Source organism: Protopterus annectens, chromosome 16.part0 (genome assembly GCF_019279795.1).
Source record: "Protopterus annectens isolate FY-2018-M chromosome 16.part0, PAN1.0, whole genome shotgun sequence".
NCBI classification, from domain to species: domain Eukaryota; kingdom Metazoa; phylum Chordata; order Ceratodontiformes; family Protopteridae; genus Protopterus; species Protopterus annectens.
Genome location: NC_056750.1, coordinates 654,387,985 through 654,412,654, shown reverse-complemented (window position 1 = coordinate 654,412,654; position 24,670 = coordinate 654,387,985). Strand labels below are relative to the sequence as shown.

The window sequence follows — 24,670 nt, the reverse complement described above, 5'->3', positions numbered from 1 at the left end:
GAACCTCTTTGCCATGATGGGAGTAACAGAAAGTAATGCAAAACCCAATCCACTTAGAAATAGTTTGTTTAGACACAGGCTTACCCTGAGAACTCAAAGCAAATGAAACAAACAACTGCTGAGACTGCCTAAAATCCTTAGTCCTGCTTAAATAATAACGTAATTGCCTGTGTACATCTAAAGTGTGCAAAATCTTTTCCCCCTTATTTTGGGGATTTGCATAAAAGGTAGGCAAATGAATAGTTTGGTTTAAAGCCACACTAGAAACCACTTTAGGCATAAAGGAAGGATTAGTACGTAAAGATACCCTATCCTTATGAAAAATCAGGAAAGGCTCAACCGCCATAAGGGCCTGCAATTCAGACACCCTTCTTGCAGAGGTAATGGCTAACAAAAAAGCAGTCTTCCATGACAAATATTTCAATTCAGCAGTAGCTGCAGGCTCAAAAGGTTGTAGAGTGAGTTTCTCCAACACAAAATTGAGGTCCCAAGCAGGAGTAGGAGCTCTACGTGGGGGTCTTATATTCTTTGCCCCTCTGAGAAATTGCTTGAACAAAGGATGAGAAAACAATGGTGGGTCACAATCATAGTGAGCTGAAATTGCTGCAGCATGAATCTTAATGGAAGAGAAAGACAAACCCTTGTCCAATAACTCAGTAAGATATTGAAGAGCCACACTCAAATTTGGCTCAGAAACATTCAAATCCTTTGCTGCACTCCAAAATAAAAATCTTTTCCATTTTTCTGCGTACACTTTCCTTGTACTAGGTCTTCTGGCTTCCATAATCACATTTAAAACTTGTTGAGGAAGCTGAGACCTGCTATGGTTCAAAACAGAATATGCCAGGCTGTTAGATGAAGAGAGTGAAGCTTGACATTGAGTAGATGCCCGTCCTTCTGAGACAATAGGTGTGGAATCAAGGGTAAGGGCCATGGAGGCTTCCTTACCAGACTCCTCAGCAATGGGTACCAGTGCTGCCGAGGCCAATCTGGAGCTATTAAAATCATCCTTGGCTTGTCTTGTCTGACCTTTAGGAGTACCTTTAGGAGGAGAGGCAGAGGTGGAAAGGCATACACATGAAGATTTTTCCAACTGAAAGAAAGAGCATCCACTTTCCAGGCTGTGTGATGAAACCTTTTCGTGCAAAACTTTGGCAGCTGGTTGTTTAGTGGAGAAGCGAACAGATCTATGTCTGGAGTTCCCCATGACACTGTCAATTTCTGAAATACATGAAGATCCAGTTTCCACTCGTGGGGATCCATGATTTGCCTGCTTAACACATCTGCTAAGGAGTTCTGTGCTCCTGGCAGAAACCTTGCTTGAAGATTCAGTTGCAAGCTTAACGCAGTCTCCCACAAAATCATTGCTTGCCTGCATAGAGGATAAGAATGTGTTCCCCCTTGTTTGTTGATGTACCACATGACAGTTGTGTTGTCTGTTAGAATCAACACCTGCCCTGGAAGAAGTAAATCCTTGAAAGCCAGTAATGCAAACTGGACTGCTAACATCTCCTTCATGTTGATATGTAGATGCTGCAGTCTGGCAGGCCACTTGTCTTGTATCCACTTTCCATTCAGATGAGCTCCCCAAGCTGTGTCTGAGGCATCTGTCGTTAGAATCTGACTCGCCTCTGGCCGGGTCACAGAGAGTCCCTTGTTTAGGTGACATTCCTGAGCCCACCACAAAAATTCCTTTTGAATGCAAGGTATTATTTGAATGACAGTGTCCAAATCTTGGCAGTGCTGTGTCCATACATTTTTGAGATACCATTGCAGCTTCCTCATATGCAGTTTGGCATTGGGAAGCACCAGAATACAAGATGCCATGAACCCTAAGGCTTGAAGGACTGTCCTTGCAGTCAGCCCGGACTGATGAGATAGTTGATGGAAGTAAAGAGAAAGATTCTTTTGTTTGTCCGGGGTTAAAAAGGCCATCTGGGTTGCTGTATTCAGTCTCACACCCAGAAAGCACATGTCTTGAGAGGGTACTAGACTGGACTTTATTTCGTTCACAGAATACCCTAGGCATCTTAGCACTGCTATCACATATTCCAAATGCTGAAGAAGTACGTCCCTTTCTTGAGCCAGAATCAGGCAGTCGTCCAAATAAGGATAGATTTGTATTCCTTTTAGCCTGAAGAAAGCTATTACTGGAGCCAGAACTTTTGTGAATACTCTGGGCGCAGTAGATAAGCCAAAGGGCAATGCAGAGAACTGATAATGAGAATTTCCAGCTCGAAAACGCAGATACTTCCTGCAAATTAGCCTGATAGGAACATGAAGGTAAGCTTCCTTGAGATCCAAAGTTACCATCCAGTGATCTTTGCCCAGCAGAGGTAAAAGCTGTTGTAACGTCAACATTTTGAACTTGGGAATGTCCAGATAAGTGTTGAGGATAGACAGATCCAAAATTGGTCTCCACGTGTTCCCCTTTTTTGGTACTAGGAACAGGCGAGAATAAAATCCTAGGCCCCTTTCTGGCATAGGAACCGGCTGAATGGCCCCTATTTGGAGTAACAGAGAAATTTGCTTGTGAGCCTCTTTCCTTTGCTGAGGAGGAATGTCTGGCATGCCTTTGAAAGGAGGCAAGGTATGGAAATAAAACCTGTAACCGTGGTGAATGATATCCAATACCCATCTGTCTTGGGTAATTAAACTCCAGTTCTCTTTGAAAAGTGCCAACCTTCCTCCCAAAGGTGCTGCCAGACGAGAAGATTCTGGCAGCTGAAAAGGTAGGTCATTGGGTCTGTTTACGAAAGGACTGACCCCTGCCCTCACCAGAAGACTGAGCAGGTGAACTCCCTGTTCTAGGCCTAAAAGAACCTTGAGCTCTGCCCCTACCACGTCTAGACCTACCCCTAGACTGGGAATCATAAGCAGGATATGTCCACCCCTTGGTAGGCCAATTTCTACTAAACTTCGGAGGCTGAACCTGCAAAAAATCTTTAACAGTCTGCATAGACTTAGCCTTGTCTTCCATTTTCTTTAGAACTGCTTCCACAGGCGAACCAAACAACACATCAGATTGTAAAGGAGCATCTAAAATCCTTGTCTTCACATGCTCAGCTAAATTCTGATCCCTCAGCCAGGCGTGCCTGCGAAGAACCGAACCAGTGGCAGCCCACCTCAAGAGGCCTGCACAGCATCAAAACCACATTGCAAAGAATGCTTACCCACCTGTTCAGAAACATGAACTAAATCCTGCAACTCTTTACACTCAATACCTTCCGCCAAAGCATCTACCTTAGACTTTAATTGTGAAAGGAGATAATTTTGGTATTTCAACATGTGAAACTGGCAATTCAAAGCTCTCATGGCCAAAGTGGAAGAAGTATACACTTTCTTTCCCCATCTATCCAAAGCCCTTGCCTCTTTATCTGGAGGAACAGGATTTTTAACAACAGAAGCCTTAACACCTTTAGGCCCCTGTGAAACAGTTTCCGGGTCTGCCCTAGGACTCTTAAAAAGATACTTATGAGCTTCAGGCACCCTATAATATCTATCCGGTTTAACTGGAGCAGGAGGCAAAGAATCAGGGTTCAGAGAAGCCTCTGCAAAACATCCTCCACCACATCTAGAACAGGAGGTATAGCTAAAGGCCTATGCTGGGGTAGAAACAAAATTCCCTAAGCCTTTTCCTGGAATCAGAGAAATCCTGACCTTCCCATTTAAAATGCTCCCTCATGGAATGAAGAGTCTCTGAAAATGAAAAATCCTCAGGAGGAGAAGCAGAAGGAGTAGAATCATCTATATCAGAATCAGAGTAAGGGGAATACTCCTGCAAGTCTTCAGCCGAAGACTCAGAAGCATCCGAACACTGCTCAAAACTCCCAAGCTCAGGTTCCACCCTAGGCCTCTTATCAGGAGGGGGCATAGAACCTCTAATCATAGTAATCAAATCTTCTGCCATCTTAAGCATATGCTTCTTAGGTACAGACCCTGAAGAACTAGGAGTAACACCTGAAACAAAACCTGGCCTGCCCCTGGGAGAAGCCTTGGAAACAGCAGGGGAGGGCCTAACCACCTTAGGAAGGGAGGGAAGAACAGCTACCTGAGAAGCCCCTTCCGCCTGGCCTACCTCCTGAGAGGTCACATCTTGCAGTAATAAAGTCTCTCCCTGGGATTCCAAAGAAATTTCTGGCTGAACCTCTGGCTCCACCGAGCCCTCTAAAGAACCGGCGTCCGGTACGGACGGTTCTTCCAGCCTAGGCTTTGCTGTTTTGTCCTTGCGCTTTTTAGATTAAGCGGCGCCGGAGCATCCGACGGCATTTTATAATTACACCGCTTCCAAAACTAACCTGGCACAATCTAATCTTCTCTTTATAGTGCGTTTGTTAAATCTAGCACAAGAGCGACAGCCAACAACGTCGTGCTCAGGCCCTAAGCAAGGTATACACAAGGTATGGTAATCCCTATGAGGTATCTGTTTCCCACAAGAAATACAGTTATTCACTTTTTCTGACATCCGGTAAAATACTGAGGCAAGAAAAAACCAAAATATTCCCCAACGGGTACTTAGCCAACTTGGATTCGGTCTGAAACTCCGACTTCGGAAAATCTCAGAACGCCAACCTGCACTTGCAAAACTGCTTCTGCATCGGACCATGCGGCAAAAAAGACTGAGGAAATGACGTCGGTCATGCGCATTTGTACCCTGACGTCCTGACGTCAGACTAATGCGCCTTGACCGACGTCAGCCTTATACTTTGGTATTCGGGCCGACTGGGACAGCGGACTACCCAAGTGTCAGGACTGCAGCAATGTGAGATGAAGAACATCTGGGAGGCCAAGCATGGACTAGAGCATCTCTGGGGGACTCCCCCGGCAGATGGTTCAGAGCGAAAAACTTGCTGCACTTCGCATTGGAAGGAGATGTGAAGAGATCGCAGCAAGGCTGACCCCACTCCAGGAAGATCTGCTCCGCTACTGAAATATTCCCAGACCACTTGTAAAGCATCAGAATAGTCCAACTTAACCTGTCCGCTAGAATGTTGGACCGTCCCGGAATGTGAGTTGCTATGAGAAAACGACCGGTGGAGATAGTCCATTCCCACACTCACATGGTCTTGCGACAAAGGGGATAAGATCTGGTCCCTCCGTGCTCGCTGATGTACCAGACAACTGACATGTTGTCTGACTGAATTGCAATGGTTCCCAGAGGAAGAAAGTCATGAAGGGCCTGCAACGTCAAAAAGACTGCCCTCATCTATAGAACGTTTATGTGCAAGCTAGTCTCTACAGGGAACCACAGGCCTTGGACTGTCCTGCTCGAACAATGCCCCCCCCCCACCCAAGTTGGGAGGCGTCCTGTGACTCAAATATTTCAGTAGTCGGCCGACCGGCACTTGCGAAATACTTCTGCTTCTGGCACTGCGCAGCAAGAAAGACTAAAGAAAATGGCATCAGCTGCATGTTTTATACTCCTGACAACCTGACGTCATGGAAGAGAAGACAGCAACCGACGCAGGACCCAAGACTTTGGAATTCAGGCCGGCTGAGGGCAACCTGCCAGCAGATTACCCAAATGTAATGACTGCAACAGTGAAACACGAAGAACATCTGGTCCCTCCCTGTTTGTTGATGTACTAGATAACTGACATGTTGTCTGACTGAACTGCAATGGTTCCCAGAAGAAGAAAGTCATGAAGGGCCTGCAACATCAAAAGTACCGCCCTCATCTCTAGAATGTTTATGTGCAAGCTGGTCTCTACAGGGAACCACAGGCCTTGGAATGTCCTGCCCGAACAATGCCCCCCCCTCCCCAAGTTGGGAAGCGTCCGTGGTCACTGTGGCTTGTACAGAGACTGAAACAAAGGGTCGTCCCTCCAAGATATCTGGAGAGCACATCCACCACAGAAAGGACGACCGACAGACTCGACTGAGTTGTATTGGATACGATAATGGAAGTTCCAACAGGGACCACTGTACCGGGCGCATGGAAGAAGCATTATGGTCACTGCCATTGAACCTAAGGCCCTCAACACTGATTCTGCCGATGGAAGATGAGAACGGCAGATCAGAGAGACATGCATCCTCAGGTTTTGTAATCTTTCTGAGGTCAGGAAGATTTTGCATTGTAAAGGTGTCTATCCTTGCCCCAATGTAGTCTACCACCTGGACAGGATTTAGGAATGATTTGGATGCATTGATTGTGATCCCCAAATGCAGGGCAAGCTTTAAGAAATAATCTCTGGTTTGAGAAAGTAGATGCCTGGTGGGAGCATTGAGGAGCCAATCGTCCAGGTATGGATAGACCTGAATCCCCTGAAGCCTCAGGTATGACATTACTACCGCCATCACTTTGGTGAACACCATGGGGTCTGTGGTAAGACCAAAGGATAGGGCTCAAAATTGGTAATGATTGCCTCCTAGCCGGAAGTGGAGGAACCTTCTGGAGCTTCTGTGCATCTTTATGTGATAGTAGGGATCCTGAAGGTCTAACGAGCACATCCAGTCGCACTCTTGCAGGTACAGCATGATGGACTGTAGTGTGACCATCCAGAATTTTCCTTTGGCAACTGACAGGTTCAGGGTAGACAGGTCCAGAATGTGCCTTAAGTCCCCCATTTTCTTTGGAACCAAAAAGAACCTGGAGTAGAAGCCTGATCCAGACTGATCTGGGGGGACAGGTTCGATGGCTCGTTTTTCTAGCAGCTTGGAAATTTCCTGTGCTGCTGCCTCCCTTTGCGTGAGAGGTATGTCCAGGAGGTGTTTTGGAGGTTTGGGAGGAACCACAAAGGGGATAGAGTATCCTCTGGATATAATCTGAAGCACCCAGCGGTCTGATGTTATGGACTCCCATGCCGCCAGGTGCAATGACAATCATCCCCCGATTGCCTCCAGAGTACAGCAGTCAAGCAACCCCTCAGGGTTGCTGTCCGGGCCTGTCCGAGAAAGATTCTCGAGACCCAAAATTCCTCGGACACCCTCTGCCTCTGGGCCGGCATCCATTCTGTCCTACTCTGCCTCTGGGAAGAAGAGCCCTGAGTGTCCCGGGAATACTGTGACTTCTGGAACCACATCTTCTTTTGCCCTCTCTGATTCTGGGAAAAGGATCTTTGAGGGTTCGAGAAGCAGCTTCCAATGACAGACAGTGTCTTCCCGTCCTTCTCACTCTGGATTAAAGTCTCCGACGGTCTTACCAAAGAGTAGAGCCGTCATAAGGGGCATTGGCAAAAGACGCCTTAAAAAATTCCGAAAACTTACCGTCTGGCCAGGTATTGCGCCTTATGGACATGCCAGCCTAGCCGCTCCTTCACTAGCATGTGAGAGTAGTCGCATGGACGTGTTGGGACACTGCGTTCAAAGTGGCCATCCACGTGAAGAACGAGTCCCTGTCCTCCTGCGACATGGGCTTGGGGGAGACTCAGCTAGTTCCTTGACCAGGTCGCGCTGGAGTCTCATGATGTGGGACAGGTAGTTCAGCTCCCTAATGTAAAAGGTTGCTGATGCAAAGAACCCGCTTCCCTAAGTGGTACATCATCCGCGACTCTCGGTCAGGAGGATGAACCTAGACACTCTCTTGGGCTAGTTCCTTCTTTGTGGCTGCTGCTACCACCATAACATCTATGGGGGAGCCCTTGTAACATGCTGGCATATCTGATGGTGGACTTAAGACCTTATCAGGACATATAGGGATTGGTTCCACGTTGTCTGTCTCCTTCCAGGCCTGTGAGGTGACCAGGTCCACCAGGGGATTTGTGGGAGAGGACACCCAGGAAGTAGATGGGCCAGTGCTGAAAGCCTCCAGGAACACAAACTTATCAGAAGAAGGTTTGGGGCAAACCAACCTCCCCACTGGCGAAGGATTTCCATGATGTTTCCAAAAGAGACATCCTTGGGAGGTGACCTGGGGGAACCTTCCCCATCATCCAAATCCATGCCCTCGGTGACGGACTCGGGGGAGTCCAAGTACGACCTCTTACACATATGCTTGCAAGGCATGTCTCTGGTGGGGCTCTCCAGGGGGAGCTCGTAAGCCACTTGTTCCTCAAGGGGAACTGTCTGGGGTTCCTCGAGCACAGGCTGTCCCCTCTGGTAAAATGATGGGAATCATAGATACAGCCGAGGGGGTCAGGGTGGAGTCCGAGGGGATAGTAAAGGGTCTCGATCCGGTGGAGAGAACCCTTTCTACCATGCCGAACGCTGAGGGAGAAAGAACCTCCTGGGGAACCAAAAAGGAAGCCGGTCTTCCCAGATGCGACATGAGAATCAGAGCCGGGCCCATAGTGGACAGAGCTCCGAGGGAGTGAACTTGGCCCAACAAAGCCGGAGCTGATGAAAAAAGTTCCGCTCCCTCGGATCTGACACCCAAGCCACTCGGACTCGAACTGGTCAGATCCGACATTCTCCAGGCAGCTGTTGGCATTGAGGAAGCCGGTACCGTCGGCACCAACCCCCTGACTAAGGCCATCCTTGGATCCGAGTACTCCGAACCCAGTGGATGAATCGGAGGAGAAATTGGTGTAAAAAAGGAAGTGAGCTCCCCCCCCTTCCAGAGGGAGAAGGGGCTGGCAAGACCCCCATCTGGATCTAAGTACAAATGAACCTCCTCATCATTTTATCCATATCAACTTCCGATAAGCTCCGTGTGGACCTCGACGAGGCCATGGACTCTGACCTTGCAGGTCAAGGAACCGAGGCCCTAGATGGAGAAAGTACAGTTTTGTACCTACCATAAATGTAGATGTTCGAGTGTAGACACTGCTGCAGTCATTACACTTGGGTTATCCTGCCATCAGGCAGTTCCCCAGTCGGCCTGAGTTCCAAAGTCTTGGTCCAGTGTCGGTTGCTGTCGCTTCTTCCCTGACATCAGTGCGCCGGGGGGATATAAGATGCAGCCGACGCCATTTTCTTCAGTTTTTCTTGCCCCAGATGTCAGGTACCCCCAAATAGGTAGGCCTTTCAAATTGCTAGTAAAATATATAATAGAAAAGCAAACAACCATTTTTAATTACCAGCAAATACTCCCTTTAGGAAATAAGGGTAGAAGTCCTAGGTACGTACCAGAAAGTAAGAGGGGAAGGAGGAAGGGTAACCTGGACTGCAGCAGTGTCTACACTCTAACATCTACATTTATGGTAGGTACAAAACTGTACTATGTTCATCGTGTGACACTGCTGCAGTCATTACACTTGGGTGGAATCCCAAAGCTGAGGTAGGGAGGATGGATCTAGAAGGCATTAGGGGGTGGTTATAAGGCCCTGCAGCACAGCAGTGGCAAAGCCAGCTCTGGATTTGGAATATAAAGGCAAATGGTAATGTTTGGTGAAGGTATGTACTGAACTCCATGTTGCTGCTTCTAAAATATCCTTGGTAGGCACTCCTCTGAGGTAGGCAGTTGAAGTGGCTGTTGCCCTGGTGGAGTGAGATCTAATGCTGCTAACTACAGGTTTCCCATGGTGGGTATAGCAAAAACGTATACAGTGAGCTATCCATTTTGAAATAGTCTGCTTTGAAATGGTTTTTACCTGTGCTCATGCAGCGTATGCTACCAATAATTGCTCAGATTTCCTGAAAGCTTTGGTTTTGTCCAAGTAGAAGCGTAACTGTCTGTGAATGTCCAAGGAATGTAGTAGTCTCTCCCCTTTGTTCTGTGGTTTTGGATAAAAAGTTGGCAAGTGAATAGTTTGGTTTAGAGCCACACTTGATACTACCTTTGGCATAAACGTAGGGTTAGTTCTTAAGGACACCCTGTCCTGGTGGAGATGAGGAAAGGTTCCACTGCCATTAGTGCCTGTAATTCTGAAACTCTTCTTGCTGATGTTATTGCCAGTAGCAGAGCAGTCTTCCAAGAGATGTATTTTAATTCTGCTGTGTTAGCTGGCTCAAAAGGAGGTAAAGTTAATTTTTCCAAAACAAAGTTGAGGTCCCAAGTTGGTGTAGGTGCTCTACGGGGCAATCTCATGTTTTTAGCCCCTCTGAGGTACTGTTTGAGCAAAGGATTTGAAAAAAATTGGTGGATCCATGTTGTAATGAGCAGAAATGGCTGAGGCATGAATCTTGATGGATGAGAAGGAGAGGCCCTTGTCCAGCATCTCAGTTAAGTATTGAAGTATCTGAGGAATGTTTGGAACAAGAGGGTCAAGGCTGTGCGCTTGGTTCCAGGCACAGAATCTCTTTCATTTATCCGAGTAGGCTTTCCTGGTGCTAGGCCTTCTGGCCTCCAGAATGACATCCATAACAGCTTTGGAGAGAGGCAATGTTTGCTTGGTTAAGGAATTTTCCATGCAGCTAGATTTAGGGTCTTTAGCTGGCTGTGAAGTATCTGATTGTTGTGTTGTGAAAACAGCTGTGAGATTTGAGGCAAAATCCAGGGTGGTTCTTGTGCTAAGTTCTTTAAGATTGGGTACCAGTGCAGGCGTGACTAGTCTGGTGCAATCAGGATCATCTTTGGCTCTTCCTGCCTGGCTTTTATGAGTACCTTTGGAAGGAGAGGTAAAGGAGGGAAAGTGTATACTTGTAGTTTTTTCCAGCTGAATGAGATGGCATCCACTTTCCATGCTTATGGATGGCAGCTCCTTGTGCAGAATTTCTGTAGTTGGCAGTTCATTAGGGATGCAAACAGATCAATGTCTGGTTTCCCCCATTTTTGTGTTGCTATTCTGAATATTTGCGGACTCAATTGCCATTTGTGAGGATCCATGATGTTTCTGCTTAGGTCGTGTGCCAGTGTGTTTTTCTCTCCTGGTAGGAATTGTGCCTGCAGATGAACTTGGTAGTTTAAAGCTGTGTTCCACAAGTTCATGGCTTGTATGCAGAGGGGGTAGGAGTGTGTGCCCCCTTGCTTGTTTATGTACCACATAACTATGGTGTTGTCTGTCTTTAGTAGTAGTTTTCCTGGATGTAGCAGGTCCTTGAAAGATATAATTGCATTTTGTACAGCTAGCATCTCTTTCTGATTGATGTGGAGATGTCTTTGTTCTGCGGGCCATTCGTCCTGAATACATTTTCCTGCCATGTGTGCTCCCCAGGCGTAATCCGATGCATCTGTTGTCAGTATCTGCCTGGCTGTGGGTTGAGTAAAAGGCTGTCCCTTGTTGAGGTGACAAGCTTGAGCCCACCATTGAAACTCCTGTTGTAGGCAAGGAATTCGTGGTATAACTGTTTCCAAATTTTGACAGTGTTGAGACCATACACTCTTTAGGTACCATTGTAGTCTCCTCATATGCAATCTGGCATATGGAATTAGTAGTATGCAAGATGCCATGTAGCCCAAGGCCTGCAGAATTTTTCTTGCAGGGAGTTGGGTCTTTGTTGCCATTAAATGAAAATACTGAGTCAGTTGTCCTTGCTTGTCTAGCGTTGAGATAAGCCATCTGGGCCGTTGTGTTTAAGCTGGCACCCAGGAATATTATCTGTTGTGAGGGCACTAGCTTTGATTTCTTTTCATTTACTGTGTACCCCAGGCAACTTAATAACTTTTTTACGTAGGCCAGACGCTTTAGAAGAATGTCCTTGCTCTCTGCTTGGATTAGGCAGTCGTCCAGGTATGAGTAAATTTGAATTCCTTTTTGCCTGCAAAATGCAATTACTGGTGCCAGGCACTTTGTGAAGACCCTGGGCGCAGTAGATAAGCCAAAGGGCAGTGCAGAGAATTGATAGTGCATTGAACCTGCTAGAAATCTGAGGTATCTTCTGCAGTTTTGTCTGATAGGGACATGCAGGTATGCCTCTTTGAGGTCCAAAGTCACGAGCCAAGCTTTCTTGCCCAGCATGGGAAGAAGCTGCTTTAGTGCCAACATTTTGAATTTCGGAATATCCAGGTAAGTGTTCAGAGAAGAAAGTTCCAGAATGGGTCTCCAGGCTTTGTCCTTTCTGGGAACCAGAAAGAGTCTTGAGTAAAATCCTTGTCCTTGCTCTTGTGGTGGTACCTTTTGAATAGCTCTCATATCCATGAGTGCTGTAATTTGTTTTTGAGCCTCTGCTCATTGATTTGGAGGCAGATTTGGCATTCCTTTTAACCTTGGAAGAGTGTGGAAGTGAAACCTGTAACCTTGAGATATAATGTTGAGAACCCATTTGTCTTTGATGATGCAATGCCAATTGTGATAGAAAAGAGCCAGTTTTCCTCCTAAGGGGGCTGCCAAGAGACAGCTGTTTGGCAGCTGTAGTGGGAAGTCATTGAGACTATTTTTTATAAGGTTGAGGTCTGTCTTCCCCTTCTTTCTGGCCTGGTGTACCCCATTGTCGGGGTCTGTAAGGGCCTTGTGTCTGACCTCTACCTCTTGGACATCTACATCTGCCCCTTTGAGGTCTGTCTGTGACTGGAAAGGACCAATTTTTAGTTGGCCAATTTCTGCTAAAACGAGGAGGTTGAACCTGTAAGAAATCTTTGACCGTTTGCATAGATTTTGCCTTATCTTCCATCTTTTTTAATACCTCCTCTGCCTTAACTCCAAACAACACATCCCGCTGCAAAGGTGCATCCAGTAATTTGGCCTTAACATGATCCGGTAGCGTATGTTCTTTTAACCAAGCATGCCTTCTAATGACAGAGCCTGTAACTCCTGCTCTACAGGAGGCCTCTAAGGAATCAAAACCACATTGCAAAGTATGTTTTCCCACTTTTCAGCTGCATGCAATAAATCCTGCATTTCTTTCAAATTAGGTGGAACTGAATATGGAAGCATCTTTTGTTTCAACTGAGACATTAAAAATTGCTGATATTTTAGCATGTGAAACTGGCAATTCAAGGCTCTCATGGCTAAAGTTGCAGATGTATAAATTTTCTTGCCCCATCTGTCTAATGCTCTGGAATCTCTGTTAGAGGGGACTGGGTTTTTAGCTGATGAGGCCTTAATCCCTTTGGGTCCCTGAGAAATAGTTTCAGGGTCAGCAACAGGGCTTTTGTATAGAAATTTGTGAGAGTCAGGGACTCTGTAATATCTATCAGGCTTAACTGGGGCTGGTGGTAAGGAGTCAGGGTTTAAGCTGGATTCAGTGTATACATCGTCCACAATATCGAACACTGGCAGAAGAGCAAGGGGTCTGTGCTGAGGCAATAAAAGGAAGTCTCTGAGCCTTTTCTTGGATTCTGAGTAATCCTGGCCTTCCCAGTGGAAATGCTCCCTCATGGTATGTAAGGTCTCCCCAAAGGAGTAGTCCTCAGGCGGAGAGGTTGATGGAATTGATTCCTCAGCATCAGAATCCTCATAAGGGGATAAGGAATAGGATAAGTCAGAGGAAATGGACACCTGGTCTGAATATTCATAGTCTGCATCTTGTCTGGGCCTTTTATCTGGAGGGGGTTGGGACCCTCTGATCAGGGTGATTAGGTCTTCGGCCATTTTTAGCATTTGTTTCTTAGGCATAGAAGCCTGCCCTGGAGATTGCTGTGTCTGTTTCTTTGCTTTTAAGGGAGGCTTAGACTTAACAGGGGGTTTAATGGTTAACTGGGTAGGTCTGAAAACACCCTCTGAAGTTGTGGATTGTTCAGCTACTTCGGTTCCCTCTGTAGGATTAAGTTCGGTAATCTGAATACCAAGAGCGTCCAAAGGCCCTGCCAGCTCCATGTGGGAGTCGGAGGCAGTCTGTGGTTCTATTGAAGCGGTCATCAGGGGCTGCGTAGGCGCCTCGCTGAAAACCGGAGAACCGGCGACCGGACTAGAAGAGGTCGCGTCGTCAGTCTTGGGCCTCGGATGCCTGTCCTTGCGCTTTTTATGAATTCCGGTCATCGGAAGTTCTGACGGCATGGTGTAATTAAATTTTCTGCCAAAATAATGTCGGACAAAATCAAACCTACATTTAATAGTGCACTTGTTAAACCTAGTACAAAACCGACAACCAGTGACTTCATGGTCTGGGCCTAGGCATGGGATACAGTAGGAGTGGAAATCCTTATGAGGTATTTGCTTCCCACAAGAAATACAATTATTAACTTTTACTGACATCGGTCTGGGGCAAGAAAAAGTTTCCCCAACGGGGTACTTAGCTTTTTAGAAGACTTCGGTTCTGGATTCAGAATGAAAATCTCAGGAGTCGGCCGACCGGCACTGGCGCTTCGGGCAACGTGCGGCAAGAAAGACTGAAGAAAATGGCGTCAGTTGCATCTTATATCCCCCTGGTGCACTGACGTCAGGGAAGAAGCAACAGCAACCGACGCCGGACTAAGACTTTGGAACTCAGGCCGAATGGGGAACCGCCTGACGGCAGGATAAGTCAAGTGGAATGACTGCAGCAGTGTCACACTAACATCGTGTCTCCTCCGGCTCTGGGGAAAATCTCAGAGATCGGAGCTGAGGGGAGTCACGGATCCTAGGCTGACTTTTGGCGGGAGAAGGAAGGTCCGGGGACCGCTTACGTTTGTCAGGTCTGTGAGATTTTGGCTCTCTCTCCTCTCTGCCCCTTTTCTGCTCCACTTCCACAGGGTTTGAAATGGGAGGTTGAGTCCCAGCCTGAAAGGGAGGAGAACCAAGGGCAAGAGAGGAAGGAGAGGCGGCCACAGCAGCCACTGCGACCGAGGACGAGGCAACCGCCTCAGAAGTGGGAAGAAGGCCTTTCAGGGCCAACTTAGCCTTCCTGTCCTTGACAGTGTGTGGGCTAAAACCCACATATATAGAGCAGTCAGTATTTAGATGGGCAACGCCCAAACATGTTACACAGAGTGTGGCCATCTGCAGGAGACAATTTATGGCCACACTCAGTGCACTTTTTGAACACAGGCTTATCAGCCATTCTTCTATCCAGCCACTCAAACAAGAGAAGGGAAAAAAGGAGAGAAAAATTACCAGTTTTCCCACTCAAACCACTCACCATGCACTCAAGTCACACACAACACACTGAGGGGGGAGGGGAAGCAAAGCACACTAACAAACTAATGCTAAACTACAACAAAGGTTAAATTTCACAACGCACTAGCGAGGGGAGGAGAAGAGATAACCTACACTAAAACTCTTATACTAATATTTCAGAGAAAAAAGCTGCTTAAAAGCAGAAAATCCCAGTCACTACTCGGAGCTCAGGAGATCACGATGCTTCAGCAAGCCGTGGTAAATGAGGTCTGAGGGTTGGAAGGTAGTGGAGGTGTATTATGGGTAAGGGGAGGAGCTCGGAGCAGATGCTAGTGAAATTGCTGGCTCGGATCCAGTATCCCACAGGTTGAAGACCAAAATAAGTAAACTACTTCAGATTCACATTTTCTCAGTATGCTCCAACTTTTTTTTTGTTTTGGAAAAAGTTCTTACTAAGCCTTGCATTCAGCCAGTCTTTCCTTCATTTGAGTTTCATCAGTTCATCTGAATAGCTATTTAAAGCTTCTTCTGTTCTTTCCAACCCATCCATCCACATCCCCTTTTTCCCATTTTTTACATGGGGTCAGTCTGTCACTTCAATAGTTACAATCATCTACAGCCAATGTTTACACTGCCGGGTGGATATCCTTGCCACAGTAATTCTTCCACACAACACACTTGCATGCACCCTCATACCTACAGCCAATTTACAGTAACCAATCCGCCTACTGCATGTCTTTGGAATGTGGAAGAAAACAAGAGGAAACCCACACAAACATAGGGGAACATACAGACTCTGCACAGAAGACGCCCCCAGCCAAGAATCGAAACAGGGAACCTTTTGCTGTGAGGTGAAAATTATCCACTGTGCTGCCCTCCCTATTACTATTTGAGTTCATACATTTCTCCAGAGTCTCATTTATTTAAATTCTTCTGAGTGAATTTGATTTATGTTTTCCTCTAAATTACGGAAAGCCACCTCTTGTAACAAAGTAGAAACCTGAACTGCTTTTTGCTGAATAGATCCAAGGCTCTTTTCATCAGTTTTTTTTTTCTTGTTGACTTTCTCTTACTGTCTCCAAATTTCTTTGCTAACATCCAGGCAGTGTAATGACAAACCAGTAGCTAAATTTTACCCAAAATGTTAACCTTTACTGTCTTTCTTAAACCACTTTCATTTTTCACATGGGGTGGGTTCTAATCAACTTGCTGCTCAATTTACAGCTGTCTTGGAACTCATTTGCATGATTGCATTTTTACCAATATAATCTGTGGCTACTTTTGACAACCAGATTTGGAGCATATGCATGACATGCCATCTCAGTTAACAAAACTTGCTGTGTGGTTTATTTGTACTTTAATAAAAATTACTACAGTTCACTCTTTCCATTTCTCTGGTATAGCAATAAATCTCAGGTTTTCTCTGTGTGTTTTGTCTTCTAACTCTAGCATTTCTTCTTGACCAGTCTTGTTCAACCAGTCATTCCTTGATCTAAATATCGGATTTCTACAGTTTTATCAGCTCATCAGAATGGCTACTTATACATTATTGTATTGTCCCTTCAATAGTCACTTCAATAGTTACAATCATCTACAGCCAATGTTTACACTGCCGGGTGGATATCCTTGCCACAGTAATTCTTCCACACAACACACTTGCATGCACCCTCATACCTACAGCCAATTTACAGTAACCAATCCGCCTACTGCATGTCTTTGGAATGTGGAAGAAAACAAGAGGAAACCCACACAAACATAGGGGAACATACAGACTCTGCACAGAAGACACCCCCAGCCAAGAATCGAAACAGGGAACCTTTTGCTGTGAGGTGAAAATTATCCACTGTGCTGCCCTCCCTATTACTATTTGAGTTCATACATTTCTCCAGAGTCTCATTTATTTAAATTCTTCTGAGTGAATTTGATTTATGTTTTCCTCTAAATTACGGAAAGCCACCTCCTGTAACAAAGTAGAAACCTGAACTGCTTTTTGCTGAATAGATCCAAGGCTCTTTTCATCAGTTTTTTTTTTCTTGTTGACTTTCTCTTACTGTCTCCAAATTTCTTTGCTAACATCCAGGCAGTGTAATGACAAACCAGTAGCTAAATTTTACCCAAAATGTTAACCTTTACTGTCTTTTTTAAACCACTTTCATTTTTCACATGGGGTGGGTTCTAATCAACTTGCTGCTCAATTTACAGCTGTCTTGGAACTCATTTGCATGATTGCATTTTTACCAATATAATCTGTGGCTACTTTTGACAACCAGATTTGGAGCATATGCATGACATGCCATCTCAGTTAACAAAACTTGCTGTGTGGTTTATTTGTACTTTAATAAAAATTACTACAGTTCACTCTTTCCATTTCTCTGGTATAGCAATAAATCTCAGGTTTTCTCTGTGTGTTTTGTCTTCTAACTCTAGCATTTCTTCTTGACCAGTCTTGTTCAACCAGTCATTCCTTGATCTAAATATCGGATTTCTACAGTTTTATCAGCTCATCAGAATGGCTACTTATACATTATTGTATTGTCCCTTTGTCATTTGACATTATATACATCTCCAGTGCTCCAGTTATTTGAAATAATTCTGATTGTGTATGACTTAATTTTTTTCTCTCAATTACTGGACACAATCTCATGTACCAAAGTTGTAATATTAACTTTTTTTTTCTGAACAGCTGTCAGGTTTTTCCCATGCAAAGCTTTTGTTCTTTTCTGTTCAATTTTCTTTTATTTTTACCAAACTTCTTCCTTCATGGCATAAGGATAGTGTTATTACCAGCCAGTAACTTCTCAGTTTTTAAACTTACAGAACTCTAAATAACATGTTGCTCCTTGGAATGTTTTCTACAATTTCTTAACAGAATTTGATGCAAATCAGGTGGGTATAAATAAAATACTACAATTTAGTAAAATGACGTCTAAAGACATGCAGGTAGGTGCATGCGTGAATGGGTGTGCCTTCTCTGAAGTTTGGGCATCGGGTTGGTAACTCGCCACTGTAAAAATCAACTGCCACTCATTAGCGGACTGGAGTTCCGCTGTGGCGACCCCTAACCGGGATAAGCCAAAAGACATACATACAGTTGTTACTATGACTCTCCTGTAAGACCACTATTTTACTGTAACAAAAAGATGTGCATCCTGGAGTAGAGAAGACCATCAAATGTCCCTGCAGTGAAACACAAGGGGTTGCTTGTACAACTTCTACAAAATTTAACTAGCTACTTGAAGATTACTTTGACGTTCAACATTATATTATGCATTTCTGTTAAAGTCACTTAACCAGAACAACGTCCAAGGTAAACCCTGAAGAATGGTAGTAACACTTGGTGGATTTTAACATTTTTTTTTTCAATACAAAAAAACAGATGGCTCAAGTCTATTCAAGCTTTCTTGCTGCTGGAAAAGCCAAACAACTTTCTTGAGGATAATGGTCTTTCAAAAATAACTACTTCTGAAAAAGAGAAAATGCAGTTAAGAACAAATAAATTTATCAAGCACCATTTTCTGGTCAGCTGGCCCCTATTAACCAGACTGATCAAGGTTTTTACAGAGCAGTCAAACTCATTACATCTGAGAATCATCAAAATGCTGTTTTGTGTTCTTATTAAAATGGAACAATGGCCCTGGGGGTTGCTGCCTCCAAACATACAGAACAGAACCATACTCAGGGTTCTACAACTGATGGGAGTGGGGAAAAACACTATACAGTATAACTGTTCATTTTAATGAATATTGTCTATGAAGAGTTTGCATCTGATAACTCAACTGATTTCAAGATTTGATATCAAACAAGGGACATGATATAATGACTGTATAAAACTGTGTAAAATCAATAGTTTGCTTGGGGGGGGGGGGGGGGAATACAAGTACTCTATCAAGCAGTGCCCTGTAGGGCTACACGTGCACTATAAGCATGTGGGTACTTCAACCCTATAAGCATTTTACTCCACTTTTACTCCTTAAACATGTAAACTTTGATACAAGAAACTTTTTCATCTGAGTCTGTAATTTTGGATTTATGTTAACTCACAGAAGCTAGTTTCAGCAAACGTAAAAACATCAAAAAATGTTCACCAAAAGTGCCTTCAACAAAGATCCCGAGGAAAGTTATTTTCTATTGGAGGGGACACGATACACACACCCCAAGTGTCTACATACCAATTCCGATACCACACAACAGTTGAAAAAGAGGGCCACCTGCACTGCCACCAAATGCAATTTAAGCAAATTTACTTCAATCATTTTATGTTCGTAGAAATTACCTTTGGTGACCTGACATGCCCCCTTCAATTTTTTAGTAAGAGGCATTTCTTTGGCCATTAGCAAGAAATATTAAGCAGGTACAAGGGCAGCAGACTCTTACAAAAGCTGGTAGTCTTCTAATGGACTGCAAGCCATCCCTGTCAGCATGTTGTTGGTGTTTCACAGCTTTAACCCCACCACCAATGGCAGGTCTTGAAAACTGGAATGGTATATATATTACAGCTTCATGCCTAGTTGGATAGCAGTGCTATTTAATATGCACTGTTCTTTGTCAAAACATAATCAAAACAGCATATGGCTTAAAATACTTCACTAAAATTAACTTGTAACACAGATTAACTACCTCTTCCTTGTAGCCAGGTGTCCCTTTTTACAGCATTATATCCAAATGTATAGCTGTAATACACCACTGCATGTTTAAAAGAAAAAGCTGTACTGCAATACGAACAGTGCTTGGACTTACAGAGAAGCTGCCAGTAGGAGTGGGTGTTATCGGGGTTCAGCTCTGATCCCACTGCTGTTCATACTGGCAACCGACTACTGTAAAAAGGTCAAAGAGGGAGACAGATTAACAACGTTGCTGTATGCAGACAATGTGGCATTACACGCAGACTCTGAACAAGAACTTCAGCAAAGTTTTCTGTAATGGTATGCAAATCTGAAAGCACACAAGAAGAAGGTGAGTACATATAAGACAGCTGTAATGGCAATAAATGAGTAATCTGAAGAAGCCAAGAATTGAGATAGAAGGGAAAATAGTGAAAAAGCTTAACAGTTTCAAGTACCTAGGAAGGGTAGTTGAAGAGAAGGGAAGCCTGAATGAGAAAGTCAAAAATAGAATCAGAGGGACTGCAGCCCACTAGCACAGAGTTTTAGGGGCAGTGTTTGACAGAAGAATGCCAAAAGAGCTGAAAGGTAAACTGTACAAAACAGTGGTGTGACCAGCATTACTGTATGATACAGAAGCCTGGGCAGTGAAGGGAGAGCAGCTGAGGAAGGAGAGGTGATGGAGATGAAGTGGCTGAGATGGGTGGTATGATGAACATTATGGAATCGACAAAGAAATCAGGACATCAAAGCAGAAGCCCAAGTAGCTCCAATTGTAGAGAGGGGCAAAAAAAACAGATTATGGTGGTTATGGCACGTGTGAAGGAAATCAGAGGACAGCCTGGTGAAGACGATTTGGGACAAAGAGAAAATAAGGGTGTGCACCAGAGAGGTAAATGGACTGTGTGAGAGAAGATCTGTGACAGTCGGCATGATTGTTGAAGAAGGTACGAGACTGGCACTGAATTATGAGAGATGGTGGCAGTTGATGTGATACCCCAACCCCATGTAGAAAATCGGACAAAGTGGTTGATGATGACAATGAAATGTTTGTGTGCTACTGTTTCAAACAAAACCCTTCAAACAAGTTCCACAACACAGTGTTCATATAAAAGCCAAATACATAAATGTTTGCAGAATTAAAATGGTGCAATAAACTCCAACAGGGTAAAGACACTCTTTCCCGATTAAAAAAAATGTTCAGTAATTTAAGATACAGCTGTAACAACTGTAACGGCATGTATTATTTTGTCATACAAAATAACTGAGCAAACTATTGCAGTCTTTACATGACTACTTACACATTGTTAGTTCTTCTGCCCCTGCTTGGTTTCTTTGCAATAACAGGTGTTCCAAAATGTTCTGGGTTTGTAAGTGGCAGCTGATCAAGAGTCTATTAATAAAGCAAAAAAAAAAAATCATTAAAAATGTTTAAGGAATGGCTCATAAATGGGATAAATTACCAATGTTACAGAAATAATCTAACTAAATGCTGTCAATGTATTATCCAAATATACAGCTTTGTAGCCTTTTTTAAAATGCCTATACACATTTCTGCCAATGCACAATTTTAATACATTAGAACTCTTTCATGCTTACACATATCTGTACTTTATTTTAATAGGTAGTTATTCCTCCTCCACTCACTAAACATCAAGCCCCTCCAATGCACGTGAGTTTCTTTGTTCCTTAGAGCTAGGGAGGCCCCAGTTGTACTAAGATGCCAGTCATCCAAGAAGAGCCACCATTAAGGCAGGCTTCTGGGATTCTGTGCTCTCAATGGAATTTTAGCAATGAAAGCATTTTTTGCAAATCTTTAATCCCACCCCTGGGCAGAGAGGATGAGTTACCCCCATCAATGAGGGGATTCACAAATGTCCTCCCCTGTGAATGCATGCTCCTGTGCACTTGCAAAAGAGGGATACCACGAAGCAGTGGACTAGTGAGATGAAATTCTGCTTCCCAGGATACCCAATATAATGCCACCCCTCCTCCAAGGGACTGTGGTTATGTCCTACTATGTCCCACCTTCCTCCTAAGGAGTGGTATGCCTACAGTCTCCCTGTCAGCACTGTCAAGTATTCAAGCCTCTAATCAAACTCATCTCACCTAGGTAGCAGTCACTGCTATATCCCACTATGCCATTAACTATGGCTACAAGTAAGCTTATTACCCTTGTAAACTCTTGTACATTTGTATGGTTCTGGACTGTAGGCCAAAATGGATAATATCTTATGCAGAAAGTCCTGTTCATTACACAATAAATCCCCAAACACTCTATCACTGCATGATAAACACTGGGGGACTACATGCTTTAAAATAACAGATACATACTCTACACATCAGCTGATCTGCAAGAAAGCCTTCTGCAGTGGGTAACTTGTGGTATTTTCCCTTTAGAAATCTCCCGTACAGTACAATTCTGAAACTTATTTTCTCCTTTCAGAGGCATATGAGCCTTGTCCTGATGTCTTGTCATGACATCAACTGTTGAAGCAGTAAGGTGTGCTTACAACCTGTGGTCTGTGTTTCAGTTTTTCACATACTGAATGTGCAGAGCCAGAGTAACAAAGTACAGTTGTGGCCAAGATACTTACCATAACACCAGATTTTCAAGGAGAGGTCAGTGTAACCAGAAATTGTTGCAAAAGGGTTTTATAGCAGTCACCATAACCAGAAATGTTTGCAAAAGGGTTTTATCAGTCTAGCTTATCTTTGGGTTGGTCAGATTTTTAAAAAACTGGTCCCTATTCATTGCATAGACTTATGCTGATTCTGTACCCGTGATCTATAGATCCTTACCAGGTGAATAAGGCAGCCTTATAATGCCAGTACTTTCATTCCATTTCATCAGTTCTTTAATTCATACAACCCCATAAGGAAAATATTGCTATGACAAACCTAAATGTTTATAAAACTGTAACTAACAAATACTGACAACACAAGCAAAGACCAGGTACAAAGTTAAAGATCAGCCCTGACTAACTTTGTATACTGTCCTCCAAGGTGATTGAGGGAAGAGAGTTGTACTGTTACAGTAAACAATTCTCAAAGATCTACTACTATGGTTATGAATCGTACCCACAACAGTATCATCTTCTTTGGGGAGGTTTACTGAACCAATAAATGACATTATGGTATATTCTCAAATAGCTTGAAAAAATCAGGTAAACACCACTAAAGAACACTCCCAGAAAAGCAAAAAGACTTCAGAAAAAAACAAGGAACGTATCACCACAGGCAGACGATAAAACAAAGTAAAATCTTTTATAAACAATCCACTGACAACACAAAGACAGGACAAGCACTTTCGGCGTAATGCCTTCTTCAGATCCTGATTAATGTGTAATGAGTGTCTTAATTTAAAATACTAACTTCCAATCAATATACTGAATCTTTGTCAAGTAACTCCTTTTAAAATCCGACAGGAAAATCCAGTTAAAGAACTTGCTCGCACCCTATTGGCAAGATACCTTAATGTGGAGATGTATACTCTTACTGGACGGTAACAAGTAGGAAGTAATGAAGTAAATACTCTATTGGACAGAAAATGGGCATGCTGTTTTTAACAGTTTGGGATTGGCTGATCCATGAAACATCATGGACTATTATTCTTAACTGGATTTTCCTGTAGGGTGTTACTAGGCCTTGACCTTACTGGTACCAAGACTGGTGCTGATGAAAAGGCAGATGCCAATTTAGGAAGCCTTCCTTCCTGGTCTAGCCAAGAACTAGAGACAAAAAACAGAAGTCCCATGTCCGAATGGGTCTGTAGCATGACCTTGGGCACCTTATAGTCATCAGTAATGGATCAAAGAGAAGACAGTAACCTAGCAGAAGGGGGACTAGAAGGTGGTAAGGCTGTGAGATTCACATCAGTCAAAGAAGAAATTCTTTTGTGGTGTTAAACACCTGACCTCGGGCCCAACGGAAAGTAGTCCTCAACAAATTGCACTGAAATCTTAGAAAGTCTTATACACTAAAGATTCCCCTTCCTTCCTAAGCAGATTCTCAGAGGGGGGAGGGTAGAAGAAAATTCCCAGGTATGATGTTTGCATTTGGAAGGTTTAAAGTTATACTCCCCAGCCCTCTCACTCTACTTATTAGAGATTAAATTTTGTTTTTTTCTTTCAGAAAATTCTGTGAGCTTAAAAAAAAAAAAACACACTTTCAAAATGTATTTGCTCTTTTATCAATAATAGCATGTTTGTCAAACTTGGAACAAACTGTGCAGTCCTCATCAAGATGAGAGAGACCTAAACAGAAAACACATTTTGCAAAGTGGCCCTTTGAGTTAACTTTGTGCCCACAGGGGATGCATTTTTAGAAAAAAACAGCCGTCTTTATATCAGTAAATCAGTCCAGTAACACGATCAAAAGATTAAATCTATGTCAAGTCCTATAAGGGCTAACAAGCACTCAATACACCCCACAAGTGGCAGAACAAGTCGGCTTCAACACATAGTAGAGGAGAAGAACTTAGTTCCACCAAAATCTAAATTATGGCAAAATCTCAACAAAGTCTACAAAATTCTTCACAAATGAAGCAACAATCCAATAAAAGCTGCAAGCAAAATGTACCCAAATGTTATACAAGCAAAACACTGCCACAGCTCAGTGAAGTTTGTGGTCATTAAGGGTCACCAAAAAAGGGGCTGATCAGTACATAAGATATGGATCGGCAGAGGTCTGCAGATGATTATGGGTATGGGGAGGGCTGAAGTCTGGAAATGTTAACGTCAATGCTGAGACAACTGGCAGTTGCTGACAAAGTCCTGTAAGGAGATGAAGATGATCCAGACCATAACCTTGGACAATGTGACCTAAATAAACTAGAAACCTGTACAACAAAATCGCCAAATTTGCCACAGGGGCTTCCTACCGTACTTACCACTGTCTCTCAATAGCAGAACTGGGCTGGCTAGAGCTCCCCCACCTCCTTCAATGGTATCAACTCACACTCGCCCACAAACTAATAAACCAACCACTAAAAGTCCCATCCCTCCAGAATCTACTCCAACTCTACATAACCCCGAGACCACTAACATCCAGCCACAAAAACCTCCTACAGGTCACAAGAGCCATTAACTCTGCTGGAGAAAGTACAGTTGTGTACCTACCATAAATGTAGATGTTAGAGTGTATTCACTGTTGCAGTCATTACTCTTGGGTTATCCTGCTGGCAGGCTACCCTCAGTCGGCCAGAATTCCAAAGTCTAGGTCCGGTGTCAGTTGCTCTCGCCTCTTCCCTGACGTCAGTGCGCCAGGGATATAAAAGATGCAGCCAAGACCATTTTCTTCAGTTTTTCTTGCCCCAGATGTCAGGTGCCCCCAAAT

At 43.9% G+C, this 24,670-nt stretch overlaps 1 protein-coding gene across 1 annotated transcript in view; it reads right to left on the bottom strand.

Annotated features, from left to right (window-relative positions):
• The window catches only part of ARID4B (AT-rich interaction domain 4B), a 2,517,944-nt gene that overhangs the window by 2,210,786 nt on the left and 282,488 nt on the right, over positions 1–24,670 (bottom strand). The window contains exon 3 of the mRNA XM_044058160.1: positions 20,635–20,726. Coding sequence (XP_043914095.1) covers positions 20,635–20,726 — 92 coding nt within the window. The remainder of the gene's footprint in view (positions 1–20,634; positions 20,727–24,670) is intronic.